Source organism: Dictyostelium purpureum (assembly GCF_000190715.1).
Source record: "Dictyostelium purpureum unplaced genomic scaffold DICPUscaffold_102, whole genome shotgun sequence".
Classification (NCBI taxonomy): domain Eukaryota; phylum Evosea; class Eumycetozoa; order Dictyosteliales; family Dictyosteliaceae; genus Dictyostelium; species Dictyostelium purpureum.
In genome coordinates this window covers 31,433-53,025 of record NW_003519439.1, presented here as the reverse complement: position 1 = coordinate 53,025, position 21,593 = coordinate 31,433, and the positions used below count along the sequence as shown (strand labels likewise).

The 21,593-nt window shown below is 24.5% G+C and overlaps 11 protein-coding genes across 11 annotated transcripts; 8 read left to right on the top strand and 3 right to left on the bottom strand.

Annotated features, from left to right (window-relative positions):
* Window positions 1-618: 618 nt before the first annotated feature.
* Window positions 619-825, top strand: DICPUDRAFT_151641 (uncharacterized protein; the record flags this gene model as incomplete). The annotated part of the gene is made up of 1 exon (XM_003287485.1): window positions 619-825. The coding sequence occupies one exon, from the start codon at window positions 619-621 to the stop codon at window positions 823-825; it is 207 nt and encodes a 68-aa protein (XP_003287533.1).
* Window positions 826-1,123: 298 nt separating this feature from the next.
* DICPUDRAFT_78378 (uncharacterized protein) lies at window positions 1,124-1,444 on the bottom strand (the record flags this gene model as incomplete). The annotated part of the gene is made up of 1 exon (XM_003287466.1): window positions 1,124-1,444. The coding sequence occupies one exon, from the start codon at window positions 1,442-1,444 to the stop codon at window positions 1,124-1,126; it is 321 nt and encodes a 106-aa protein (XP_003287514.1).
* A 495-nt stretch (window positions 1,445-1,939) lies between these two features.
* DICPUDRAFT_78377 (uncharacterized protein) lies at window positions 1,940-2,302 on the top strand (the record flags this gene model as incomplete). Its single annotated transcript, XM_003287484.1, has 1 exon — window positions 1,940-2,302. The coding sequence occupies one exon, from the start codon at window positions 1,940-1,942 to the stop codon at window positions 2,300-2,302; it is 363 nt and encodes a 120-aa protein (XP_003287532.1).
* A 90-nt stretch (window positions 2,303-2,392) lies between these two features.
* DICPUDRAFT_78376 (uncharacterized protein) lies at window positions 2,393-2,867 on the bottom strand (the record flags this gene model as incomplete). The annotated part of the gene is made up of 2 exons (XM_003287465.1): window positions 2,393-2,665; window positions 2,751-2,867. The coding sequence occupies 2 exons, from the start codon at window positions 2,865-2,867 to the stop codon at window positions 2,393-2,395; spliced, it is 390 nt and encodes a 129-aa protein (XP_003287513.1).
* Window positions 2,868-3,242: 375 nt separating this feature from the next.
* On the top strand, window positions 3,243-4,934 carry DICPUDRAFT_78375 (uncharacterized protein; the record flags this gene model as incomplete). The annotated part of the gene is made up of 1 exon (XM_003287483.1): window positions 3,243-4,934. The coding sequence occupies one exon, from the start codon at window positions 3,243-3,245 to the stop codon at window positions 4,932-4,934; it is 1,692 nt and encodes a 563-aa protein (XP_003287531.1).
* A 157-nt stretch (window positions 4,935-5,091) lies between these two features.
* Window positions 5,092-6,005, top strand: DICPUDRAFT_78374 (uncharacterized protein; the record flags this gene model as incomplete). Its single annotated transcript, XM_003287482.1, has 4 exons — window positions 5,092-5,239; window positions 5,312-5,579; window positions 5,648-5,799; window positions 5,983-6,005. 4 exons carry the CDS (start codon window positions 5,092-5,094, stop codon window positions 6,003-6,005), a joined length of 591 nt encoding a protein of 196 aa, XP_003287530.1.
* Window positions 6,006-6,713: 708 nt separating this feature from the next.
* Window positions 6,714-10,457, top strand: DICPUDRAFT_32597 (uncharacterized protein; the record flags this gene model as incomplete). The annotated part of the gene is made up of 4 exons (XM_003287481.1): window positions 6,714-6,810; window positions 6,859-6,977; window positions 7,059-8,040; window positions 8,239-10,457. The coding sequence occupies 4 exons, from the start codon at window positions 6,714-6,716 to the stop codon at window positions 10,455-10,457; spliced, it is 3,417 nt and encodes a 1,138-aa protein (XP_003287529.1).
* Window positions 10,458-10,555: 98 nt separating this feature from the next.
* DICPUDRAFT_151635 (uncharacterized protein) lies at window positions 10,556-14,010 on the bottom strand (the record flags this gene model as incomplete). The annotated part of the gene is made up of 2 exons (XM_003287464.1): window positions 10,556-13,596; window positions 13,662-14,010. The coding sequence occupies 2 exons, from the start codon at window positions 14,008-14,010 to the stop codon at window positions 10,556-10,558; spliced, it is 3,390 nt and encodes a 1,129-aa protein (XP_003287512.1).
* An 831-nt stretch (window positions 14,011-14,841) lies between these two features.
* On the top strand, window positions 14,842-18,291 carry DICPUDRAFT_151634 (uncharacterized protein; the record flags this gene model as incomplete). Its single annotated transcript, XM_003287480.1, has 3 exons — window positions 14,842-15,394; window positions 15,470-16,540; window positions 17,942-18,291. 3 exons carry the CDS (start codon window positions 14,842-14,844, stop codon window positions 18,289-18,291), a joined length of 1,974 nt encoding a protein of 657 aa, XP_003287528.1.
* A 680-nt stretch (window positions 18,292-18,971) lies between these two features.
* On the top strand, window positions 18,972-19,848 carry DICPUDRAFT_151633 (uncharacterized protein; the record flags this gene model as incomplete). The annotated part of the gene is made up of 3 exons (XM_003287479.1): window positions 18,972-19,363; window positions 19,469-19,589; window positions 19,657-19,848. 3 exons carry the CDS (start codon window positions 18,972-18,974, stop codon window positions 19,846-19,848), a joined length of 705 nt encoding a protein of 234 aa, XP_003287527.1.
* Window positions 19,849-20,309: 461 nt separating this feature from the next.
* Window positions 20,310-21,473, top strand: DICPUDRAFT_91927 (uncharacterized protein). Its single transcript, XM_003287478.1, has 3 exons — window positions 20,310-20,626; window positions 20,695-20,813; window positions 20,879-21,473. The coding sequence occupies exons 1-3, from the start codon at window positions 20,353-20,355 to the stop codon at window positions 21,362-21,364; spliced, it is 879 nt and encodes a 292-aa protein (XP_003287526.1). The 5' UTR covers window positions 20,310-20,352; the 3' UTR covers window positions 21,365-21,473.
* Window positions 21,474-21,593: the final 120 nt, after the last annotated feature.

Sequence of the window (21,593 nt, the reverse complement as noted above, 5' to 3'; positions counted from 1 at the left end):
AGATCACGGAAAATAAACTCTGCGCGATTGATGAAGCCTCAAACTGACTCCTTAAGCTCCATCTTGAGCTCATTCACTGTCTCAGTATTCATGGGTAGCTTTTTCTTTTGTATGGCTCTTTATTCTAAGTTCCTCCAACATTTCCCTAAGAAGTATTGCCTTTCCAACTTCTCTATTGAACATATTAACATATTCATCCTTTGAAGTAAATACATGGATAATTTTAGCAGATAAATCTTTATTTTCCGCCTCAAGTCTTTTTTCTCTTCCAATAATTGCATACCGTACTCTTCTAAAGTTTTAATTCTAGAAGCAAAGTCCATTTCTACCTTGACTGAATTTATGCATTCTTCTTTTGTTGGATACCTGTTAAAGATTTCAATAAACCAAATGACTATATTAAATTTTCAGAACTCCCTGTATCAGGTCTCCCAATTTCAAAAAAAAAAAAAAATAAATAAATAAATAAAATTTCTTTTTCTAAATAATCTGTTTGTTTTTGTTATTATTATTATTACATTATTTACTAACAATGTCTTTCGAAATTAAAAATATAGATTTAAAGTGTATTGATACAGATCTCAGAGTGCATAATAAACCAAAAAAAAAAAGATTAAAATGTCAGAGACAATTAATAATAAAAATGAAAATCAAAAACAAATTATTGTTGAAGAAAAGTTTACTATTGATCAAAAAGAATTTGTTTCAATTATGGTTGGTGTATTAGTAGGTGTATTAGTAGGTTTTTTAACACCAAAAGTAATAAATTGTTTCAGTGGCTTGTTTAAAAAATCAGAAGTGGTAGCAGAGATAATTACAAACTAATAATTTACATAAGTGAATAAATATTTTACATAATTAAAATATATTTTACACAAGTAAACTATATTTTACATAAGTAATTTTATATTCTACATAACTAAACTATATTTTACATAAGTAAAATTTTATTTACACAAATGAATAAATAATTTACATAAGTAAATTTATATTCTACATAAGTAAACTTATAATTTACATTAGTGATTACATAATTTAAATAAGTAAATTTATAATTTACATAAACAAAGGTTTCAAAAACTAAAACATTTTTTTTTAAAAATATATTTAAACTTTTATTTATTTATATATTGTAAACACGTTGAATATCATTACTCCATTGTTGAATAAATTGAGGTGAGATTGAGTAGAAATCAAGATAGTAATCTTCTGTTAATGGTTTTGTTGTAACTTCTAATTGTAAATTGTGTAAACTACTCGTTAGACATGACCCTGATTGATTATGTGTATTCATTGGTTCCAAACTAAAGCTCCATGCACCAAAATTGTAAAGACTGGAACCAAATGGGTTTGGTTTGAGTGATGGTAATTCAAAGTAGTCACCAATATCATGTAAACCATAGCCAGTTATTTGAGAACCCTTCCCAATGTAATAAAGTGTCATTATGTTATCGAGTTTCATGAATGCAAAATAAACCATTTCTCGGGAATTTAACTTTTGGCCATTTCCCATCCTTGATCTTCATACACATTATTTCACCATCCCATGTGTAGGGTATTTGGAATTGAGTCAACAAACTGTTTTTCTAAGTAGCCTATATAATGAAAAGCAGATATTATATTAACAAAGCAAAGCAGTGATAATAATGATGATACTAATAATGTTTTCATTTTATCAACCTAATTAATAATGATAATTAATTTATTACTATTTAAATAAAAAATAAAAAACAACTTAAATTATAATAATAATATTTAAATAACTTAAAATATGAATACAAATTGTAATATTTATTTATTTTTCATTTTTACAATTTACCCCTATTTAAATAACTTAAAATATGTATTCATATTTTATTTTTATTTTTTCAAATTTTTAATTTTTTTTTATTTTTTATTTTTTATTTTTTTTATTTTTAATATTTTTATTATTATTAAAATGAGTAATGAAAACAGTATTAAAAAGCCTCATGAATGGGTACATGATTACCCTTTCGATACACTAGATATTTTCTACATGAATCAATATTCCGAAAATTGTAATGAAGCCTGTATTCAAGAATATAAAACTTACATGGACGAGATAATTAAAAAGCTGCAAATAATTTCATTAATAAATCAATCAGTTAAAGTTAAAGAAGATGGAACTATTCCAGAGTTTTCTATTTGCAGGGTTTTCGCTTACTATGCGGGTGATGAGGATGCAGAAGATATTCAAGATTTATTTAATATCAATATACTAGATCTTGATATACCATGGGTAAAAAAAAGAACTGATATACCAAAGAATATAGAAAATTAAATAAAGATAAATTTAAATAAATTAAAAATAAAAATAAATTTAATTAAAAATAAAGTTGTTTATTTATTTATTAATTGTTTGTTTGTTTGTTTAGTTATTTACTTGATCGTTATTAATATTCATTTGTTGGATTGCGTTATTTAAATCTTGCTCAATCTCTTGATTAATATGTTGATTTTCAACAGGAGCATCATCTACATATTCAAATGGAGCCATATTATCAGCGGTGATCATTCTACTAAGATGCGATGCATCAATACAAGGGCACATTAACCATGTTAACCCCGGTGTTACAGGAAGAGTGTAGGCAACATCCATAGCATAAGCGAGAGAACATTCTTTTTGGTACATTGACTTTTGTACCTTTTCAAAATGATATTTGTTTACAAGAGTACCCCTTAACAAATTTGGTTTTATAAAACCAATTTGTTTGGTGATTTTTATCCACATGGTCTACAGGAAGATGGTGTGCAGTACCACCAAGTTCATGGGGTGTTGAAATATCGTATGATATTGCATAATATTCCCTATCAGTTGGTTGTTGTCTCCTGATTTGTTGTGCCATTAATTATATAAATATATTAAAATAAATTAATTTTTTTTTATTTTTTTAATTTTTTTAATTTTTTATTTTTTATTTTTTATTTTTTATTTTAATTATTTTCAAATTATTAAAATTATTTTTTATAATTGATTTATTAAATGACTATTTAAGCTATAATTAATTAACTAAGTGAATTTTGATGATAATACATCACAAAAGTTAGAACAAATTAACTACATTGTATCCTCCTTCGATATCTCTTACACACATGCTAGACAATCACAATATTTTTTCCATAATTTTTCTAAAAATTTAATAAAAAAAAAAAAAAGTCCAAATCTAAAAATTTTTATTTTATTTTTTAATATATCAAATTCATAATAATAAAACAATCAAATGGAAAAACCTAACCTATTTATAATAATATGGAGCAATATATATTTAAAGAGTTTAATTATAAAACATTTAAGGTTATATTATATATTTAGATATAAATATTTTAATAGATTGGAAGATTTTATAATTTTTAAATATAAAGAGTATCTTTCTGAAATAATCTTTTCCTTTTCTATTGATAAAGATATTGATTTAGAAACCATATTACCTTCAAATATAGAGTGTATCAAACTTCATAACTATTATAATTTTAATTCAAAAGTACCAAGTTTTATCAAAAGTTTTGGTAGAATAAATATTGGTGAAGATTTTTCAAATGAAAATATAAAAAATTCAAATCTTCAAAAAATTTTTATTGGAAAAATATCAGGTAATAAAAAATTAAATTTTAAAGAGTTGCTACCAAATTCCATCACAAGTTTAAATATAGAAAAATATCAACTTTCATTGGAAAATGAACTACCCCCAAACCTCAAGATTTTAAAGTGTCAATATAAAGCAGTAAACAAAAATAGAGCAATACCACAGTCAGTTACCAAACTCAAATATTTAATGGACAGAGACTCTACACTAACACCAAAAACCTTACCAGATAATTTACTTTTTTTAAAATTAGAAAAAAATTTTCTTGGCCATGTCCATCTCCCAATGGAAAATGGTTTTGTTTTTCCTCAGTCTTTAACATATTTAGAAATGTATTGCGGTGCCTCATTAGATTTCAGATTACCATCCCAACTAAAGCATCTTGATTTAGAAATGTTAGAAAGTGCCTTTCCAATTACAACTGAAATGTTACCTAAAACATTAAAAACTTTTATATTTTATGGTGGTTCAAACTTCGATCATGACAAAGTTGTTCTTCCCGACACTATCGAAAAGTTAGAGTTTAGTTTACATTGGTCTGGTAATTCCTTTAATCAACAATTAAAAAAACAATTTTTACCAAATAGTTTAAAGCAGCTTAGTTTTAAAAATCATCATCCATCAAGGCTTCAGATAGAAAAAGGCTTTAATAATGGTGGGTTTCCTTTAATCGAAGAAGGCTTATTTAAACACACTCAACTAACCTCTATAGACTTTGGCGACATATTTAATCAACCCATTGGCATAAATGTATTACCACCAACACTTAAAAAACTAAAATTTGGGAAATGCTTCAACCAAGAACTTATAGAAGGAAGCTTACCATACTCTTTAGAATTCCTAAATATTTCAAATTTATCCTACAACAAATTTATTAAACCCAGCAACCCTTATACAATAGTTTTTTCCAAATCATATTACAACCAGTTTGAAAATTCACCAGAAAAACTTTTAACAATGAAAATGCTCCCATTAGAATTTTATATTTATAACGAAAAACCATCAATTAATAAATACAAAAATTTAGAAGTTTTAGATCTCTCATATTCTAAAGATTTCATTCAATTTTCAAAAGAAGACTTACCAAGTAACTCAATTAAAAAGCTAATTTTAAACTTTTTTTTTGTGGGCGAAATAGATTTAAAATATTTTCAGAATTTAGAAACTATTGCAATCAAAGGATCCAACCCCAAAATCACAACATCAATAGACGAAAATGGATTTTATAATTATTATAATTTAAAAACCATAAAAGTAAAATCAAAAGACTATGATTTTTTAGAATCAGCATATCCACTATTTAATCAATTTTTTAGTAATAAAAAGTAAATATTTTTATTTACCCCTATTTTATTTATTTATTTATTTGTTTATTTATTTATTTATTTATTTATTTAATTATTTATTTATTTATATAATTTTTTTTAACCCCACTTTTTTTAACCCCTTTTTTTTTGTTTTTTTTTTCTTTTTTTTTTAATATAAAATGCAAACAATAATAGAACAAAATGAATTAGTTAATCAAATAAAACAAACACCGATAACAATTTTTATAATAATCATTAATTTGTGTATTTGGGTATATCATTATGCATATGATATCGATGTAACAATTATATCATTTCATTATAATGGTAGGTATTTTTATTAAAAGTTATTTTTTTATTACTTATTAATATTATTAAAATTTTATTTTTTATATTAAGAAATTATAAATAAAAAGCAATTTTGGAGAATTATATTTTCTAGCTTTTCCCACTTAAATTTCATTCATTTTATATTTAATTCAATTTCGATTTGGTCCTCAAAAGAGATTGAAGTGGTCAAAGGATCTTATTATTACTTTATATGTACCATACTATTGGTGTTGTTTACAAATATATTATTTTTATTGGAACTGTATATATTTAAAAAAGCAAATGGTAAACAAAACCCTCAATTAGGCGAAAATAATCATTATTTAGGTTACTCTTGGTAATATTTAAATTATTATAAAAAAACCCTTATTATATTTATTAACCCCATTTTTTTTGTTTTACAAGCATCGCCTTTGGGTTAATGGTGGTTAATATAAGATTAATATCATTAAATGGTAATGAAATTATTAGTTTTTTACCATTTTTATCATTACTATATTCATCTATTATAATAAAGAGCTCTTCAATTATTGGTCATCTAAATGGAATTACTGTGGGTGTGTTATTAAATGTTGCAGATATATATATTTTTCCTCTAAACAATATAAATCACACTCTATTTTATTTTTTTACAACACTGTTATTATTTTCTTTTTTAATAAATTTCAAAAATTATAATATTAAAAATAATAAAAACAATAAAATAAATTCATTATACCCATAATATTTACAAAAAAAAGACAAAAATGACAGCGAATCATAATTTTATTCATGATGCTTTACAAATAGCTACATTACAATTATGCACCAAATTTCAATATCGACATGCACATGTTATCATTAATAAGCGTTATTATAAAAAAAATAAAAATAAAAAAATAAATTAAAAAAATAATTTTTTTTTTTAATTTTTTCCAATTTTTTTTTTTTTAATTGTTTATGTTTAAGTTTTATAATAAAAGTTAGATATTTTATCATGATTTGCTAAAAAAATATTTTCAAATTTTTTTGTCATATTCAACCTATTTATAACGCTATGTGAGGTGATAAAACGGTACCATACATTAATTTTAATTTATTTAAAAAAGAAAGAAAATAAAAAATTAAAAAAATTATTTTCTTTAAAAAAAAAAAAAAAATATTTGTTTTTGTTTATTATCTCTATCTATTTATTTGTTTATTCATTTATAGTAAAATTAAAATATAATAAAACACAATTAATTTAAAAAAAAAAACCCACACACAAATCGACAAAAAAAAGTGGTGTGGTTGCTATAAATAAAATTAAATTTATTCATTTTATGTTTTTAAAAAAAAATATTTATTTTTTTATTATTTTAAATTTTATTTATTTTAATAACAAAAATTATCAATAAATAATAAATAAATATTTATAAATATTTAATGCATATATAAATTATTTAATTTTATAAATATTAATATTTTATTTTTATTTTTATAAATTTTAACAATGATAAAAATTAAAAAGATAAAAAATAATTTAAATAAAAAAAAACAAAGATTAAGTTATCCAATAATAGAGATCGATTCAAATAAAATTAAAGATAGTTTTAAAGATAAAGATAAAGATCAAAATCAAAAGAAAAAAAAAAAAGATATCAGCAACCAATATTTTAACAATGGATTTTCAAGCAATGAAATATCAACTACAAAATATACAAGATATAATTTTATAATTAAAAACCTTTTGGAGCAATTTAAAAAGTTAACAAATGTATGTTTATTAAAAACACAAAAAAAGAAATTAAAAATTATATTAATATAAAATTTATTATTTTTTTCATTATTTAAAAAGATTTATTTTATAGTTATCGCAATTATAACATTAATACCAGAAGTATCACCACTTGGACCAGAAACTACACTTTTACCACTTGGATTTGTATTGGGTGTAACAATGATTAAAGATGGTTTCGAAGATTATAGAAGATACCAAGCAGATACAGCATCAAATAGCCGATCATATGAAGTTTATAATAGAGAAAAAAAAGAATTTGAATCTATCAAAAGCAAATCGATTAGAGTTGGCGATATTATCAAATTAAACAACGACCAGTCAATACCTGCCGATATTTTGGTATTAAAAACACCAATCGAAGATGGTGTATGTTATGTAGAAACATCTCAATTGGATGGGGAAACCAATTTAAAAATATTTAAAGCAATTAAAGCAACCAACAATTTAAATGAATTTGACGAAATTTTAGACTATGATAATAACAACTTCAATTTAAAAGTAGAATGCGAGCTACCAAATAATAATCTTTACAAGTTTAAAGGAAAATTTAGTTTAGAAAATGTACAGAGTGGAATAAGCTGCCAAGAGTCAATATCAGAAAAACAACTATTATTAAGGGGATCAAAGTTAAGAAACTTACCAAATTCTCTTTATGGTCTGGTGGTATATTGTGGAAAAGATACCAAACTTAGTTTAAATCAAAAGAGCCCACCATCAAAATATTCAAGTATAGAAAAAAAGATAAGTAAATCAGTTTTGGGAATTTTTGCTTTCAAAATAGTATTGGTAATAATTTCAACTATTATCGGGTCCAAGGTTGCAAATGATACAACAAATAAAAGTTGGTATCTTTGGATGGGAGACGAAGATCCAGACAGTCTAGGAATTGTAATAGTTAAAACTTTTGTTGCTTATTTTGCAAATCTTTCGTTTTTAGTGCCAATGTCCTTAATGGTAACATTAGAAGTTGTAAAAGTATCACAGGGTAAATTTATGGAATGGGACTTATTGATGAGCTATAAAGAAAAAAGATATCGAAGTCAATTAGATTTTGAAGAAAATGAAAAATTAAGAAAATTACATTTAATAAAGCAAAATGAACAGAAACAGCATTCAAAACAAGAACAACAAAACGATAATAAATATAAAGATAAGCAACAAGAAATTGATAACATTATTAATAATATAAGCAATAACAATTATAATAGTAATAATGACATTGAAATGTTACAACAAGATCAAAATAAAATAAAAAACCAACAATATAGCACAATCGAGTTAGAAGAAAATAATGAATATCAAAATAGTTCAAATAAATATATGTCTGTAAAAAATAGTAACTTAAACGATGAATTGGCCCTAGTTAAATATATTTTTAGTGATAAAACAGGTACACTCACAGAAAACAAGATGGTATTTTCAAAATGTTCAATTAATGGCAAGGTTTATAATAATGCAATGAGATCCCAACTTTCAAATGAACTATTCAATAATGAAGATAACAACGATAGCTTTAAAAACTCTCCAACAAGTATTTCATCGAATAAAGAACCCACGGATCACCAAAAGTATATCTCAGAATTTTTATTAAATATGTGTATCTGCAACTCTGCTATTTGCGAAATAGACAAGGATTCAAATGAAGTTTATCAATCCCAATCTCCAGATGAAATTTCATTATTAGAATGTGCAAAAATTAACAGGTATCAATTTAAAAGTAGATCAACAAGTGAAATTAAAATTAAAATTTTAAATACTGAAAAGGTATTTCAACTGCTTGCTGTAATGGACTTTACATCTGAAAGAAGAAGGATGTCGGTTTGTGTTAGAGACCCAGAAACTATGAAAATTTTTATATATACCAAAGGTGCTGACTCTATAATGATTGAAAAGCTTTCAAATATGGAAAAGCAATCAGATCTTTTAATCAAAACTAAAGAGCATATTCAACAATTTTCTACAGAAGGTTTGCGTACTTTAATTTTAGCAATGAAAGAAATACCTCAAAACTATTTTGACCAATGGTTTATAGAATACAATCAAGCATTACAATTAATCGAAGATAGGGATGAAAGACTTAACGAACTTTATGAACAATTAGAAATAGATCTTTGTTTAATAGGATGCACAGCAATTGAAGATAAATTACAAAACGGTGTTCCAGAAAGCATAGAATATCTTTTAAAAGCAAATATCAAGATCTGGGTTATTACTGGTGATAAACAAGAGACTGCTATTAATATAGGTTATTCATGTAAACTATTAAATCCCAAAAACCATCTAATCATTATTAATATCAAATCACAAGAGGAATGTAAACAACTATTACTATCAATTAATGAAAAGTATCTAAATCAATCGGAAATGGATAAAAAAGATATCTCAATTGTAGTTGATGGAGAGTCTCTAATCTATATATTAAAAGATTTCCAAGAAGAATTTTTAAAAATATCATCAAAATGCCATAGTTTAATCTGCTGTCGTACAACACCCATTCAAAAAGCATTGGTAGTTAGAATGGTTAAAAAGAATACAAAAGAAATTTGCCTATCAATTGGTGATGGTGCCAACGATGTTAGTATGATCCAAGAGGCACATATAGGTGTTGGAATTATGGGGCATGAAGGTACCCAAGCAGCTCGTGCATCAGACTACTCAATACTGAGATTTAGACATCTGGTACGATTAATTTCCGTTCATGGCCGTTATTCAATCATTAGAAACTCTGCATGTATCAAGTATTCCTTTTATAAAAATGTTACATTCTTTTTCATCTCCTTCTTATTTTCAATACACTCTGGTTGGTCGTCACAAACCTTTTATGAAGATGCATTAATTACAACTTTTAATACTGTTATTACATCAGCCCCACCATATTTTATGGCCTTGTTCGAAAAAGATGTCAATGAAAGAGTAATAGAAAAGAACCCCCAACTATTCAAAGAGGTGCAAAGCGGTAAACAATTCAAATATCTCACAATTGTAAAAAGTATTATCGGTGGATTATATCACTCTGTAGCAATGTATTTTGGACTTTATTTATTGGTAAATAATGATGATATTGTAAATCAATATGGTAAAATGGGTGGTCTCACTATGATGGCCTCTTTCTGTTCAGCTTATGCAGTTATTACCATTTTATTAAAAGCTGCCCTGGATATCAAATATTGGAACTTTATTGTGCATATTGGTATATGGGGAAGTTTATTTATTTACATTATGGTAGCAATTATCACAAGTGCAATGTTAGATGCCATCCCATCCTCATATTATGTATATTATTTCGATCTATCACTTTTAAAATTTTATTTAATGATTATAATAATGATTTTCATATGTCTAGTTCCAAATTTTTCATACAAATATATTAAAAGACAGCTATACCCCAAAGAATCAACTATTTTACAAGAAAACTATATTTTAAATAGAAATAAAATTAAAAAAATAAAACTATAAATTGGTTTTAACCAATTAAGCAATGTAAATTATAATTATATATTAAAAATGTAAATTTATTCTTTTTTTTTTATTTTTTTATTTTTATCCAATGAGGATTAATTTTCATACATTCTATCTTTTTCTTGTTGACTAATTAAATCTTTATCCTCTAATAAAATATGTGGTGGAGTTGGAATAATTTTATTTTTTTTGTACATATAGAAGGCAGTGCCAGCTGCACCACCAACAACAATAAATAGAACAGCGATAACTACACCAATACCTGCACCTGAAATCTTGATTTTATGTTTAGTTGGAACAATTGGTGTACATTTAGAGTAGGCTTCTGGATCTACGGATGTATCATATTTGAAAACATTCCATGAAACAACGGTACCATCTGAATAAGTATGTGAAATTGAAATAACAGTTGAGGTATTTTGTTTATCTACTTGATAGTTCCAATTTAATGGGTAGAATAAAGCTGAAGTGTTATAAATATTATTAAGTGCTAATGATGGAATATTATTTGAGGTGCTGTATTCTGGTAAAATAGAAGCATTTCTTAAATAGACAGTGTCCAAAAGGATTTTTGAAATTAAAGACTCTTTAACAAATTCTGGAAGTTGTGAGCTCTTTTCAAATGGACCTTTGGTGGCTGCATCATTGATCGATACATTGACATGTGTTAATGAAGCATCAAGGTAACAAATATCAATACTAGTGGAATTGGTAATATTGGCACCATAGAAAACAAATCTTTCTGAAAGTCTATCCTTAGAATGTTGCCAGTTGACGTATGATACACTATTGGTACCATTTGTGTATGATGTAACAATTTGAATGTAGGCTGAGAAATTTGTAGTAATTGATGGATATTTACCAGTATCGATTGTTCCTAATTGATATCCAGTAAACTCTTTTGGTTTATATAAGCTATCTTCTTTTGTGTCAACTTTATTAACTGTAAATCCAAAAGCTGTGGCTTCCGAAGAAATTAAATATAAATCAATAGTTTTTTGTACAATATTTGATGATTTAATTTGAACATTCTTTGGTAAAAGATTGGTATCGAAATTATAATTATAAACAAAATCTGAGTCTTTTCTGCTCCATGATTGACCACCAATATATTGGATTGGACCAAGACCATCTGAATTAAATTGAGTATGAATGGTTGAATTGTAATCTGCTGAATTTGAAACTGCGAAATCAAATAAAGTGCAAACTTTTTCATAACATTGAACAACTGATCCATTCTTTAAAAGTACCATTTCAGCTTGTGAATTAAAAAGTTTACCTTTAGTGTAAGTGTTACCCTCAAGATAGGTTTCTTTGAATTGTAAAGTAGAACCAGATTTAATATCGTTGACTGTTACATATGTAGAATATTTGGTTGGAAGATCTGGGAAGCATGATTCTTTTGAGATGATTTGAGTTTCAACAACTTTATTATTATATTCAAAGAGATCCCAATATTTTTTTGATTCTGGTGCAGCACTATCTTCAATTTGAATGGCTAATGGAATTGAATAGTCTGCATCGGTTAAAGTGGAAAGATTTCTAAGTGGGAAAGACCAACCTTGAGCATAAGTATAAATGGTGTAAGTTTTGGTTTCGGATGTGGCAGTCCATTTATTAACTATAACTGATCTTTTAATATCTGTTACGGGGTCCAATTGAAAGTTTAAAGTTGTTGAGCCAACTAAAAGGCTAATGAGCTCTGAATCAACAAAATCTGTTACCAGTTTTGTTGATTTGTCACAAACTAAGCTATATTGATTTTGTTGAAGGGATCCATCTTTGAAAATATTTACTAAACTTTCAGATTTGTTTGTGCTGTCAATATCGAATGTATCTAATATTTCATTGTGGGACCATTTTAATGAACTAATAACTCCATTTGAAACTAGTTCAAAGACTGTACTAAAAGTGGTTGGGTTGATTTTGAGTGGTGATTTGGCATCTTTGATTTCACCTTTTGGGAAATCGCCTCCTCCCTCCATTGAAATTGATGGGTAACTGTCATATTTATCGAAAACACTTGAGATATCATCAACCAATTGTGTTGGTGTCCAATCAACATATCCAATGTTAATGCTAAATTTGTTTGTATTATCTTGGAAATCTTTATAATCACCTTCAATAGTAATTCGAACTGGATAACTGGTTTTGCTATCAAAAAAAGCTCTTATGTTGCCATTGGCATCAAAAAAAATAGTTGTATTTTCGGAAACAACTTCAGCGACATTACCAAAGCCCTCTATATCTTTAAGGAGTAGTACATTTTTATATGTATATTCAATTGTATTTGATGAATCTGATGAGGATGATGATGAGGATGATGAGGATGATGATGAGGATGATGATGAGGATGATGATGAGGATGATGAGGATGATGAGGATGATGATGAGGATGAGTCTAATGATGAGGATGATGATGAGGATGATGAGTCTAATGATGAGGATGATGAGGCTTTTGAATCTGATGAGGCTTTTGAATCTGTTGAATCTGATGAGGCTTTTGAATCTGTTGAATCTGATGAGGCTTTTGAATCTGATGAGGCTTTTGAATCTGATGAGGCTTTTGAATCTGATGAATCTGATGAGGCTTTTGAATCTGATGAGGCTTTTGAATCTGTTGAATCTGATGAGGCTTTTGAATCTGATGAGGCTTTTGAATCTGTTGAATCTGATGAGGCTTTTGAATCTGTTGAATCTGATGAGGCTTTTGAATCTGTTGAATCTGATGAGGCTTTTGAATCTGTTGAATCTGATGAGGCTTTTGAATCTGTTGAATCTGTTGAATCTGATGAGGCTTTTGAATCTGTTGAGGCTTTTGAATCTGTTGACTCTGATGAGGCTTTTGAATCTAAACTTAATAACTCTAAATTATTCTCTAATTTTATATTCTCCAATTTTTCATTTTTTTGGGAGCTAACACTACATTTTGTTATACCATCTTTAAATGTGCATTGAAAATCAAAAATAGTATCTTTAACGTCCTCAGATTTGAAATCGATAAATATTTTTTGAATATTTTCAATATTAGCATTGCTTACTGAAAAGCTTGAGACAATGTCAAATACCATTGGAATTTCATTTATAGATTGTTTAAATGCGTCACATTCGATTCCTCTGTCAATAATGGTAGTTCCTTTATAAAAATTTTAATTAATTATTTTTGTTTTTGTTTTTTTTTAATTATTAATATATAATTACCTTCAAATGACATATCTTTAAAAGATTCAATAATTTCGTATGATGGTTTAAAAAGGTGAGAATCTGATGGCAGAACAAATTGACTTAATGTTCCATTTATATTTTGAAAAACCTTTCTATTGTTTAAAAGATCGGAATAAACTTTATATCCAGAAGTAATTTCATTTAATAAAAAATTTGAACTACTTTTTTCTTTGTAAGCTATTGTGCTCTTATAATCAAGACTATTAAAAGAGACATATGTTGAGTATTCTTTACTAATAGTTGGAATTACTTTTGGATCTTGACAATTGATAACTGAAAAAATTAAAAAAACTAAAAAAGTTGAATAAAATATATTATTATTCATTTTTTAATTTTTTTTACTTAATATTAAACAATTAATATCTATTACTATTATATATAAATAAATAAAAAAAACAAATGGGACGAATTTAAAAAAAAAATTTTATTTTAAATTAAAAAATAAAATTAAAAAATAAAATTAAAAAAAATAAAAAAAAAGGTTTTTAATTTCTAAAAACCGGTTTTATTTCTTGAAAACAAAAAAAAAAAGAAAAAAAAAATTCTTAAAATAAAAGAAAAGATAAAAATAAAATTTACCTTTATAACTATTTGTTTAAATAAATAAGTAATAAAAAAATATAAAAAAATAAAAAAAAAATTTTGATTACTAAAAACCGAAAATTTTTTTTTTATAAATTACGATAATTGCCAACGTAGGCAAATTACAATAATATAAAACATTATTTTTTAAAAAAATGGGAAATTTTTGTCTAAAAAACTAATCAATTGAAACAATTAATTTGATCCATATTTAGTTAAATTTGTTTTTTATTTTATTTTATTATTATTTTCATTATTTTTATTATTTTTATGATTCTATTGGTTAAGTTTTTTTTTTTTTGTAAATATCAATGGCTTAAGAAAATATTTTTTTTAAATTAATTTCTCAAAAAAAAAATAAAAAAAATATAAAAAAAATATAAAAAAAAATAAAAAACTTAAAATTTTACCCCCAAAAATCAATTATTTTCTTTTTATTTTTTTTCCAATTATTTTCTTTTTTTTTTTAATATTTAATATTATTTAATAAAAAAAAATATTAATATTATAATCAACACTATATTTGTAATAATAAAGATATATTTATTTTCAATAATAAATAAAACAAATAAAAATGAACAAGAACTTTATTGTTGGAGAGGATGATGAACCAACAGATGAATTAACAAGTGAAATTATCAAAATTTTTAAAGATTATAATGTGGAATTAAAACCAGATCAAATAAAAGAAGATTTACCAAAGAAAAAAAAGGAAGAAGAAAAAGAGCAACTAAAAAATGAAGATGACCAATATGGAGTAGAGTACGACAATGATGAAGATGAATATAATGATTATGAAGATAATGATGATAATGAAGATTATTATGATGACTATAATAATTCTGATGATGATGGAAATGACATAGTTTTAAAAGAAACAATAAATAATAAACCCAATAATAATAGTAATAGTAAAAATAATAACTATAATATTTACAATTATAATAATAATAATAATAAAAATTTTTATAGTGATAATTATAAAAATAATAGTATCTCCATTAATATTAACAACAATAATAATAACATTAGTAATGATAATAATAATAATAATAAAAGTAGTAAATATAATAGCGAGTTTTCGACTGTCAAACAACATGAAAATAGCTTTAACTCATCGGTTTCAAGTAAGTATTTTTTTCCAACTAGTTCAAAAATTTATATATTAAATTAATTTTTATTTATTTTTTATTTATTTATAGCAATTTTAGATGATTCTGAAGTTGTTACTAAATTTTTAACATCACAAGGTATTTTAACTTTGGGATCCTTAGCAATAATGGAGGATGATTCAATTCAAGTATTATCATATACTATTGAATGTGCAGATACAGAAGCTATTAAAATTTTTCAAGAAATTTCGAGAGATGTAATCAAAGCATCACAGTGCTCAACTGAACCACGAAGCTATATAAACCCAAATTTTTCAATTTGCCAAGTTAACCACTCCTCATCAATTATGGTTTTGAATGGTACAACTTTAAATGATGAAAAGAACTTGAGGAAATTGGATATTCACACCATTGGTCAATTGGCAAGTGCAAGTGATAGAGTTATTATATCTGCAGATAGTAGACTTTCCCTCTTTTCATTCATGGCCAAAAGATTTTTAGAATATATCAAAAACAAGCCTTATGCATACTCTCCAATGCCATTGGCTTCCCTTTCGGTTATCAAAACTGAAGACAAAAGTAAATTAAAATCAGTTTATTATTATTGCAGCATCGAAGTTGCTGATTATATAAAAGTTCAAGGTTGTATCAAATCTGCAAAATTGTTATTTGAAGAGTTTATGAACTCACCAAAAGAATCAAGATTTAACCACCCATGGAGAAAAATCTATTTCTCTTTTCGTTTGGCCGCCTCAAAGTATTGTAAAAATTTAGATCCTACCGATTTAGATGTCTACAGCTATTTACTTTGGAGATCCACATCATCAAGGGGTTTATCATCAGATAATTGTGTTGGTGGAGTTTTAGCTATTCAATGTTTTTATAGTCCAGTTCCACCAGGTATAGATTTAGGTGTTTACTCTAAAGAATTTGAAGTTAAAATTGAAGTAGATATTGAAGATCTTTTAAAGAGCCCAACTACTCAAGTTTTCTATTGTATCAGCGATAACCAAAGCTCAAATCTTCTCAATAAGGATATCTGGATAAAAGCTACAAAAGATGATTTAATCAGAGAATCCTCTTCAGACTCTTGGAAAAACTATGTTGATGGTAGTGATCCAAAATTAACAACCCCTCATTGTTCAATTATAACTTTAAGTGGTAAGATTAATGTTTCAAATAATTTTGATATTCAGTTATAAATGTTAAAAAATTATATGTATAATTATAAAAATAATAAATAATTATAATAATAATAGTTTTGTAAATAAAATTTTTTAAAGATTCTTTTTTTTTAAAAATTTTTTTTTTTATTATAATTATTTTAATTAATGTTTTTTTTTTTTTTTTTTTTTTTTTTAAAAAAATAAAAAAATAAAAAAACTGGGTTAGAGGTGATGATCGAGATTTGAGTGATTTTTGATAACTTTATTGTAAATATTTGCTATGGTGCACTTTATTATAACAGAACCCATTTCTCTTAAAATTAAACCTTTCAGATTTTTCTGATATTTGTTACTATTGGATATTGATTTTGTTGTTATTATTATCAAAATTTAGTCTAAAATTAGTTTTTAAAATTTCATCTAAATTTATAATAATTAATTTCCCTGAATTATACTTATTATTTTATTTGTAAATCTTTATTTGTTATTTTGAAGTTTGAAAATTGGTTGAGCAATGAAAAGAATTTCAATATATTTGTATAAATATCTATCAAAATTTGATCTAAAAAATAAAATAAAAAAAAAAAAAAAAAATTTCATGTGTATTTATTTCACTAAATAAATAGCTATATCATTGTATTTGTATGAAACCACCAAACACACCAAAATCAATTTGTGTGTGTGTGTGTGTATTTTTTAATTTAAAATAAACTGAATTCAGTTTTTATGACCCCATCAAAAATTATTATTATTTTTAATCCACAATATTAATCATAAAAATCAAATAAATCAAATAAATCAAATAAATTAAATAAATTAAATAAATAAATATATAAATATTTATATATAGTTTTTTTATTTTATCTGTTTTTTTTTTTTTTTTAATTTTGAAACTGATAATAAATTGTAAAAAAAAAAAAAAAAAATTTTAATAAAAAAGCCATAATTTTGGATTTTGGTGGGCTACTTATTGTTGTTAAAAATAAAATATTATTGATTGAAGAAAAAAAAAATAGAAAAAAAAAAAAAATTAAAATTATATTATTTTAATAAAAATAGTGATGATCTCAAACCCATTTTTTTTTTTTAAATTTTTTTTTTGTGGGTTTTTTTATAATAATTGTTTTTTTTTTTTTTTCAATTATTTTTAATTTTTTTTTTAATTTTTTTTTTTTTCAATAATTAATTTTATCACATAAATAGGATACAAAAAATTTTTTCAACTCATTACTTTAATAAAAACTTTTTTAAATAAATATATATAAATAATACACAATGAGCTGGCAAACATATGTTGGTATGTAATAATAATAATAACAATGACAATATTAAAAATATTTAATTATTATTATTTAAATATTAATTTCAAATTAAATTATTTTTTATAATACTATAGATTCAAATTTAATCGGTGCTGGTTTCGCCCAAGCCGCCATCATTGGTTTAGATGGTAATGAATGGGCTAAATCTGCTGGTTTTGGTCTTAAAGGTACTGAAGGTAAAACTCTTGCTGGTTTATTCTCAAAACAAGACCCAGGTGCTGGTGTCTCTGTCAACGGTAACAAATACATGACCCTCAAGACTGACTCACGTTCATTATACGGTAAAAAAGGTAGCGGTGGTGTCGTTTGTGTTAAAACTGGTACCTGTGTCTTAATCGGTGTCTATGATGATAAATTACAACCAGGTGCTGCTGCCAACGCCGTCGAAAAATTAGCTGATTACTTAATTGATAACAACTGTTAAATTATACCCTGATACACTATATTCTTAATTCATATAAATAAATTATATATAATTTGTAACATTTAAAACTTTTTCAATTTATTTTTGTAAAATCTTTTTTTATTTTTTTTTTTTGTTTTTAAGAAAATGCCACAATCTTTTAACAAATTAAAGAAATATTAAATTACAATGAAAATACATAAGAAATAAAATAATGGTTTTATAATTAATTCCAATTTTTTTTAACCTAAAATATGGGTTGATAAAATTGGGGGTTAGCAATTGATGTGGACTAATGATCCAGGGAAGTTTTTTTGACCCAAATTCCACCAAGATTATTTAAAGCATCCAAAATTAAAAATGGAAAAAAAAAAGTTATACTGTTATTTAATGTTGGGTGTTTAATATAATATTTTATAATCTAATGGTTTTCCTTATTCTTTTGATTTGTTTTTATAAATTTTTTCTATTATTTATATCATAGAATAAAGAATTTAATTAGATTCTTAATGATTCATTTATTCTTTTGCCCAAAATAGATTTTAATACCAAAAAAAAAAATTAAAATTTATTTTTTTATAATTTTATTTATTTTTTTATTTTTTTTAAATTGATTTTTTAAAAAATTTTTATTTTTTTTTAAATTAATTTTTCATTGTATTAAATAAATAAAAAAAATAAATAATCATTAACTATAAATAATGGATTTAAGAGAATATATTAAAGTTACAGAGTTGGATAAACAATTACCAATCAGTGAAGAGGACATTAAAGAAATAGAAAAAGAAGATATTTCATGGTTAGAAGAAATCTTCAAATCATTACCACCATCAACTGTCGACGATGACCAGTTTAACAAATATTATAATTTCACAGTACCAAAATTGGGAGAGGGTGGTTCATGCAGTTTAAAAACAGAGTTTGAACCATTTGATTTAACTTCAATTTTAGGTGAAAGAACAACCGAGTCTGATTTACAATTATGGAGATTAAATCAAGTTATTGAAAAACTTCAATCAATTTCAAATGTTGATTGGTTAGGTATTTATAAAAAAATTAATTATAAAAATTCAGAAAATAATAAAGAAGATGGGTAATTATTGATATTTTAATTTATTTTTAATTTATTGAATGTATTTTATTAAATTTTTTTTTTTTCCTTTTTTTTTTTTTTAATTTATAAATTTTTACTATCAAGTCTTTTAAAATTAGCCTATTATGGAGAATTTAGTAGAGCAATTTTCCCATTAACAGATTATTTCCAAACAATTAGTAACAACTCATGGGTTGGTATTAATGGTAAATCAAAGGTTATTCAAGTGTGTATTAAAAAGGGTTATTGTTTTTATTATTATTATTTTATTAATATTATTAATTTTTTTATAGAGTCTATCAACTTATGAAGGTGTATATTATAATTGTTCAGATAAGGTAAAGAGTGAAATCTGTATACCAATATTATTAAATAATAACGTTGTTGGCATTATTGATGCAGAAAGTTGGAAAGATAATCATTTTAGCTCAAAAATTCTTTTAAAAATTGTTTTGGTATCATTATTTATTTCAAAACACCTTTAAATAGACAATAATAATTTTGTGTGGTAATAATAAAAATTAAAATTAATAAAAATAATAGATTATAGCTAATTACCAAATTTAATGATTTTTTTAACAAGAGTGTTTTTTGTATGGTATTGTGTTTTTTATTGTATAATAGGAATAATGGAGTTGGGAATTTCATTGTTACCACCCAAAAAAATAATAAAAAAAGTAAAAAACCCCATTCTACTACCAATTAACACACCCATATAAAATGTATATAAAAGCACCCCTACATTTTTTTCAAATTTCTATTATTTAAAATAGTAATTTAATATAGATACTGGTGTTTTGTGTGTTGAAGTTACAATTTTACTTTTTTTATTTATTTTTTAATTTTATTTTTTATTTATTTTTTATTTATTTTTTTATTTATTTTTTTTATTAAAATAATATAAATAGGTATTTTTTTATTTTTTTTATTCAATTATAATTCTTCCATTTATTTACAAATAATAATAGATATTTTATATTAAAAAAAAAATGTCACAACCATGCAATTCAATTTTAGTTATTGGCGGTACTGGTAATACTGGTAGAAATGTAGTAAAGTTTTTAGAAAAGAAATCCCCAAATACATGTATCAAAGTTGCCTCAAGAGATGAAAAGAAATTCAAATCTCTTGGTTTTGGTAAAAATACCAAATTCCAAAAATTCGAGTTTAGCGATCCAAAAACTTGGGATGCTGCTCTTGAAGGTGTAGATCGTGTTTTCTTAATGGCATTACCATTAGATCCACACCCAGAAAACAATTGTGGTAAGTTTTTTTTTTGTTTTATATAAAAATTTAAAAAATATTAATCTTTTTTTTTTTAAACAATTTAGGTAGATTTATTGATAAGTGTAAAGAAAGAATGGTAAGAAAAATCTGTTTCTTATCCGTAATTAATGCTGAAAGATTCCCATTAATTAAAATTGAATCAATGCTTAAAAATTCAGGAATGGTAATTAGTTAAATTATTTTTTATTTTTAAATTTAAAACTATACTAATTTTTTTATTATATATAGATTTATTGTATCCTTCGTCCACCATTCTTTATGGAAAATTTAAGTGAAGGTTTTATGAAAGATGGCATCAAAGATGGTAATTTAGTTGCACCAGTCGGCCAACATGCTGTATCATGGATTTCAACCAGAGATATTGGTGAATGTGCTGCCAACATGTTACTTGAAGATAAGTTTAATGGTCAAATTCTCGAGATTACCGGGCCAGCTCCAATCAATTTTACTCAATTGTGTGATGTATTATCAAAACAACTAGGTAGACCAATCAAATTTACTGATGCAAGACCAGATGAATTCCATAAAAATTGTCTTAAGGGCGGACTTCCAGAAGGCTCAACTCAATATTTATCAGATCTCTACCTCGCAGTTCGTGATGATAAGGCAAATCGTGTATCAAAGAGTGTTCATCAAATTACTGGACACGAACCAATGGCATTTGAAACCTTTGTTTCTGAAGCTTTTTCAAAAACCTCAAAACCAGGAATGTAAAATTTATTATTTTATATTTTCAAATTAAGATAATAATTTAATTTTAAATTAAAAAATAAAATATAATCTTTAATCAATAAAATAAAAAAAAAAAATGATTACTATTATTACTATTATTATTATTATTATTATTATTATTGTTATTATTATTATTATAATTTAAAACTTTAGATTAAGTTCATATATGAACAACAGTTTATTAAAAATATAAATATAATAAAATAATGTG

Excerpts from the sequence above, each read along its gene's own strand:
- DICPUDRAFT_91927 (XM_003287478.1), top strand. The coding sequence starts at position 20,353 with ATGTCACAACCATGCAATTCAATTTTAGTTATTGGCGGTACTGGTAAT. Across the intron at positions 20,627-20,694 it reads ACACCCAGAAAACAATTGTG|GTAGATTTATTGATAAGTGT; the intron begins GTAAGTTTTTTT and ends TAAACAATTTAG. Across the intron at positions 20,814-20,878 it reads TGCTTAAAAATTCAGGAATG|ATTTATTGTATCCTTCGTCC; the intron begins GTAATTAGTTAA and ends TATTATATATAG.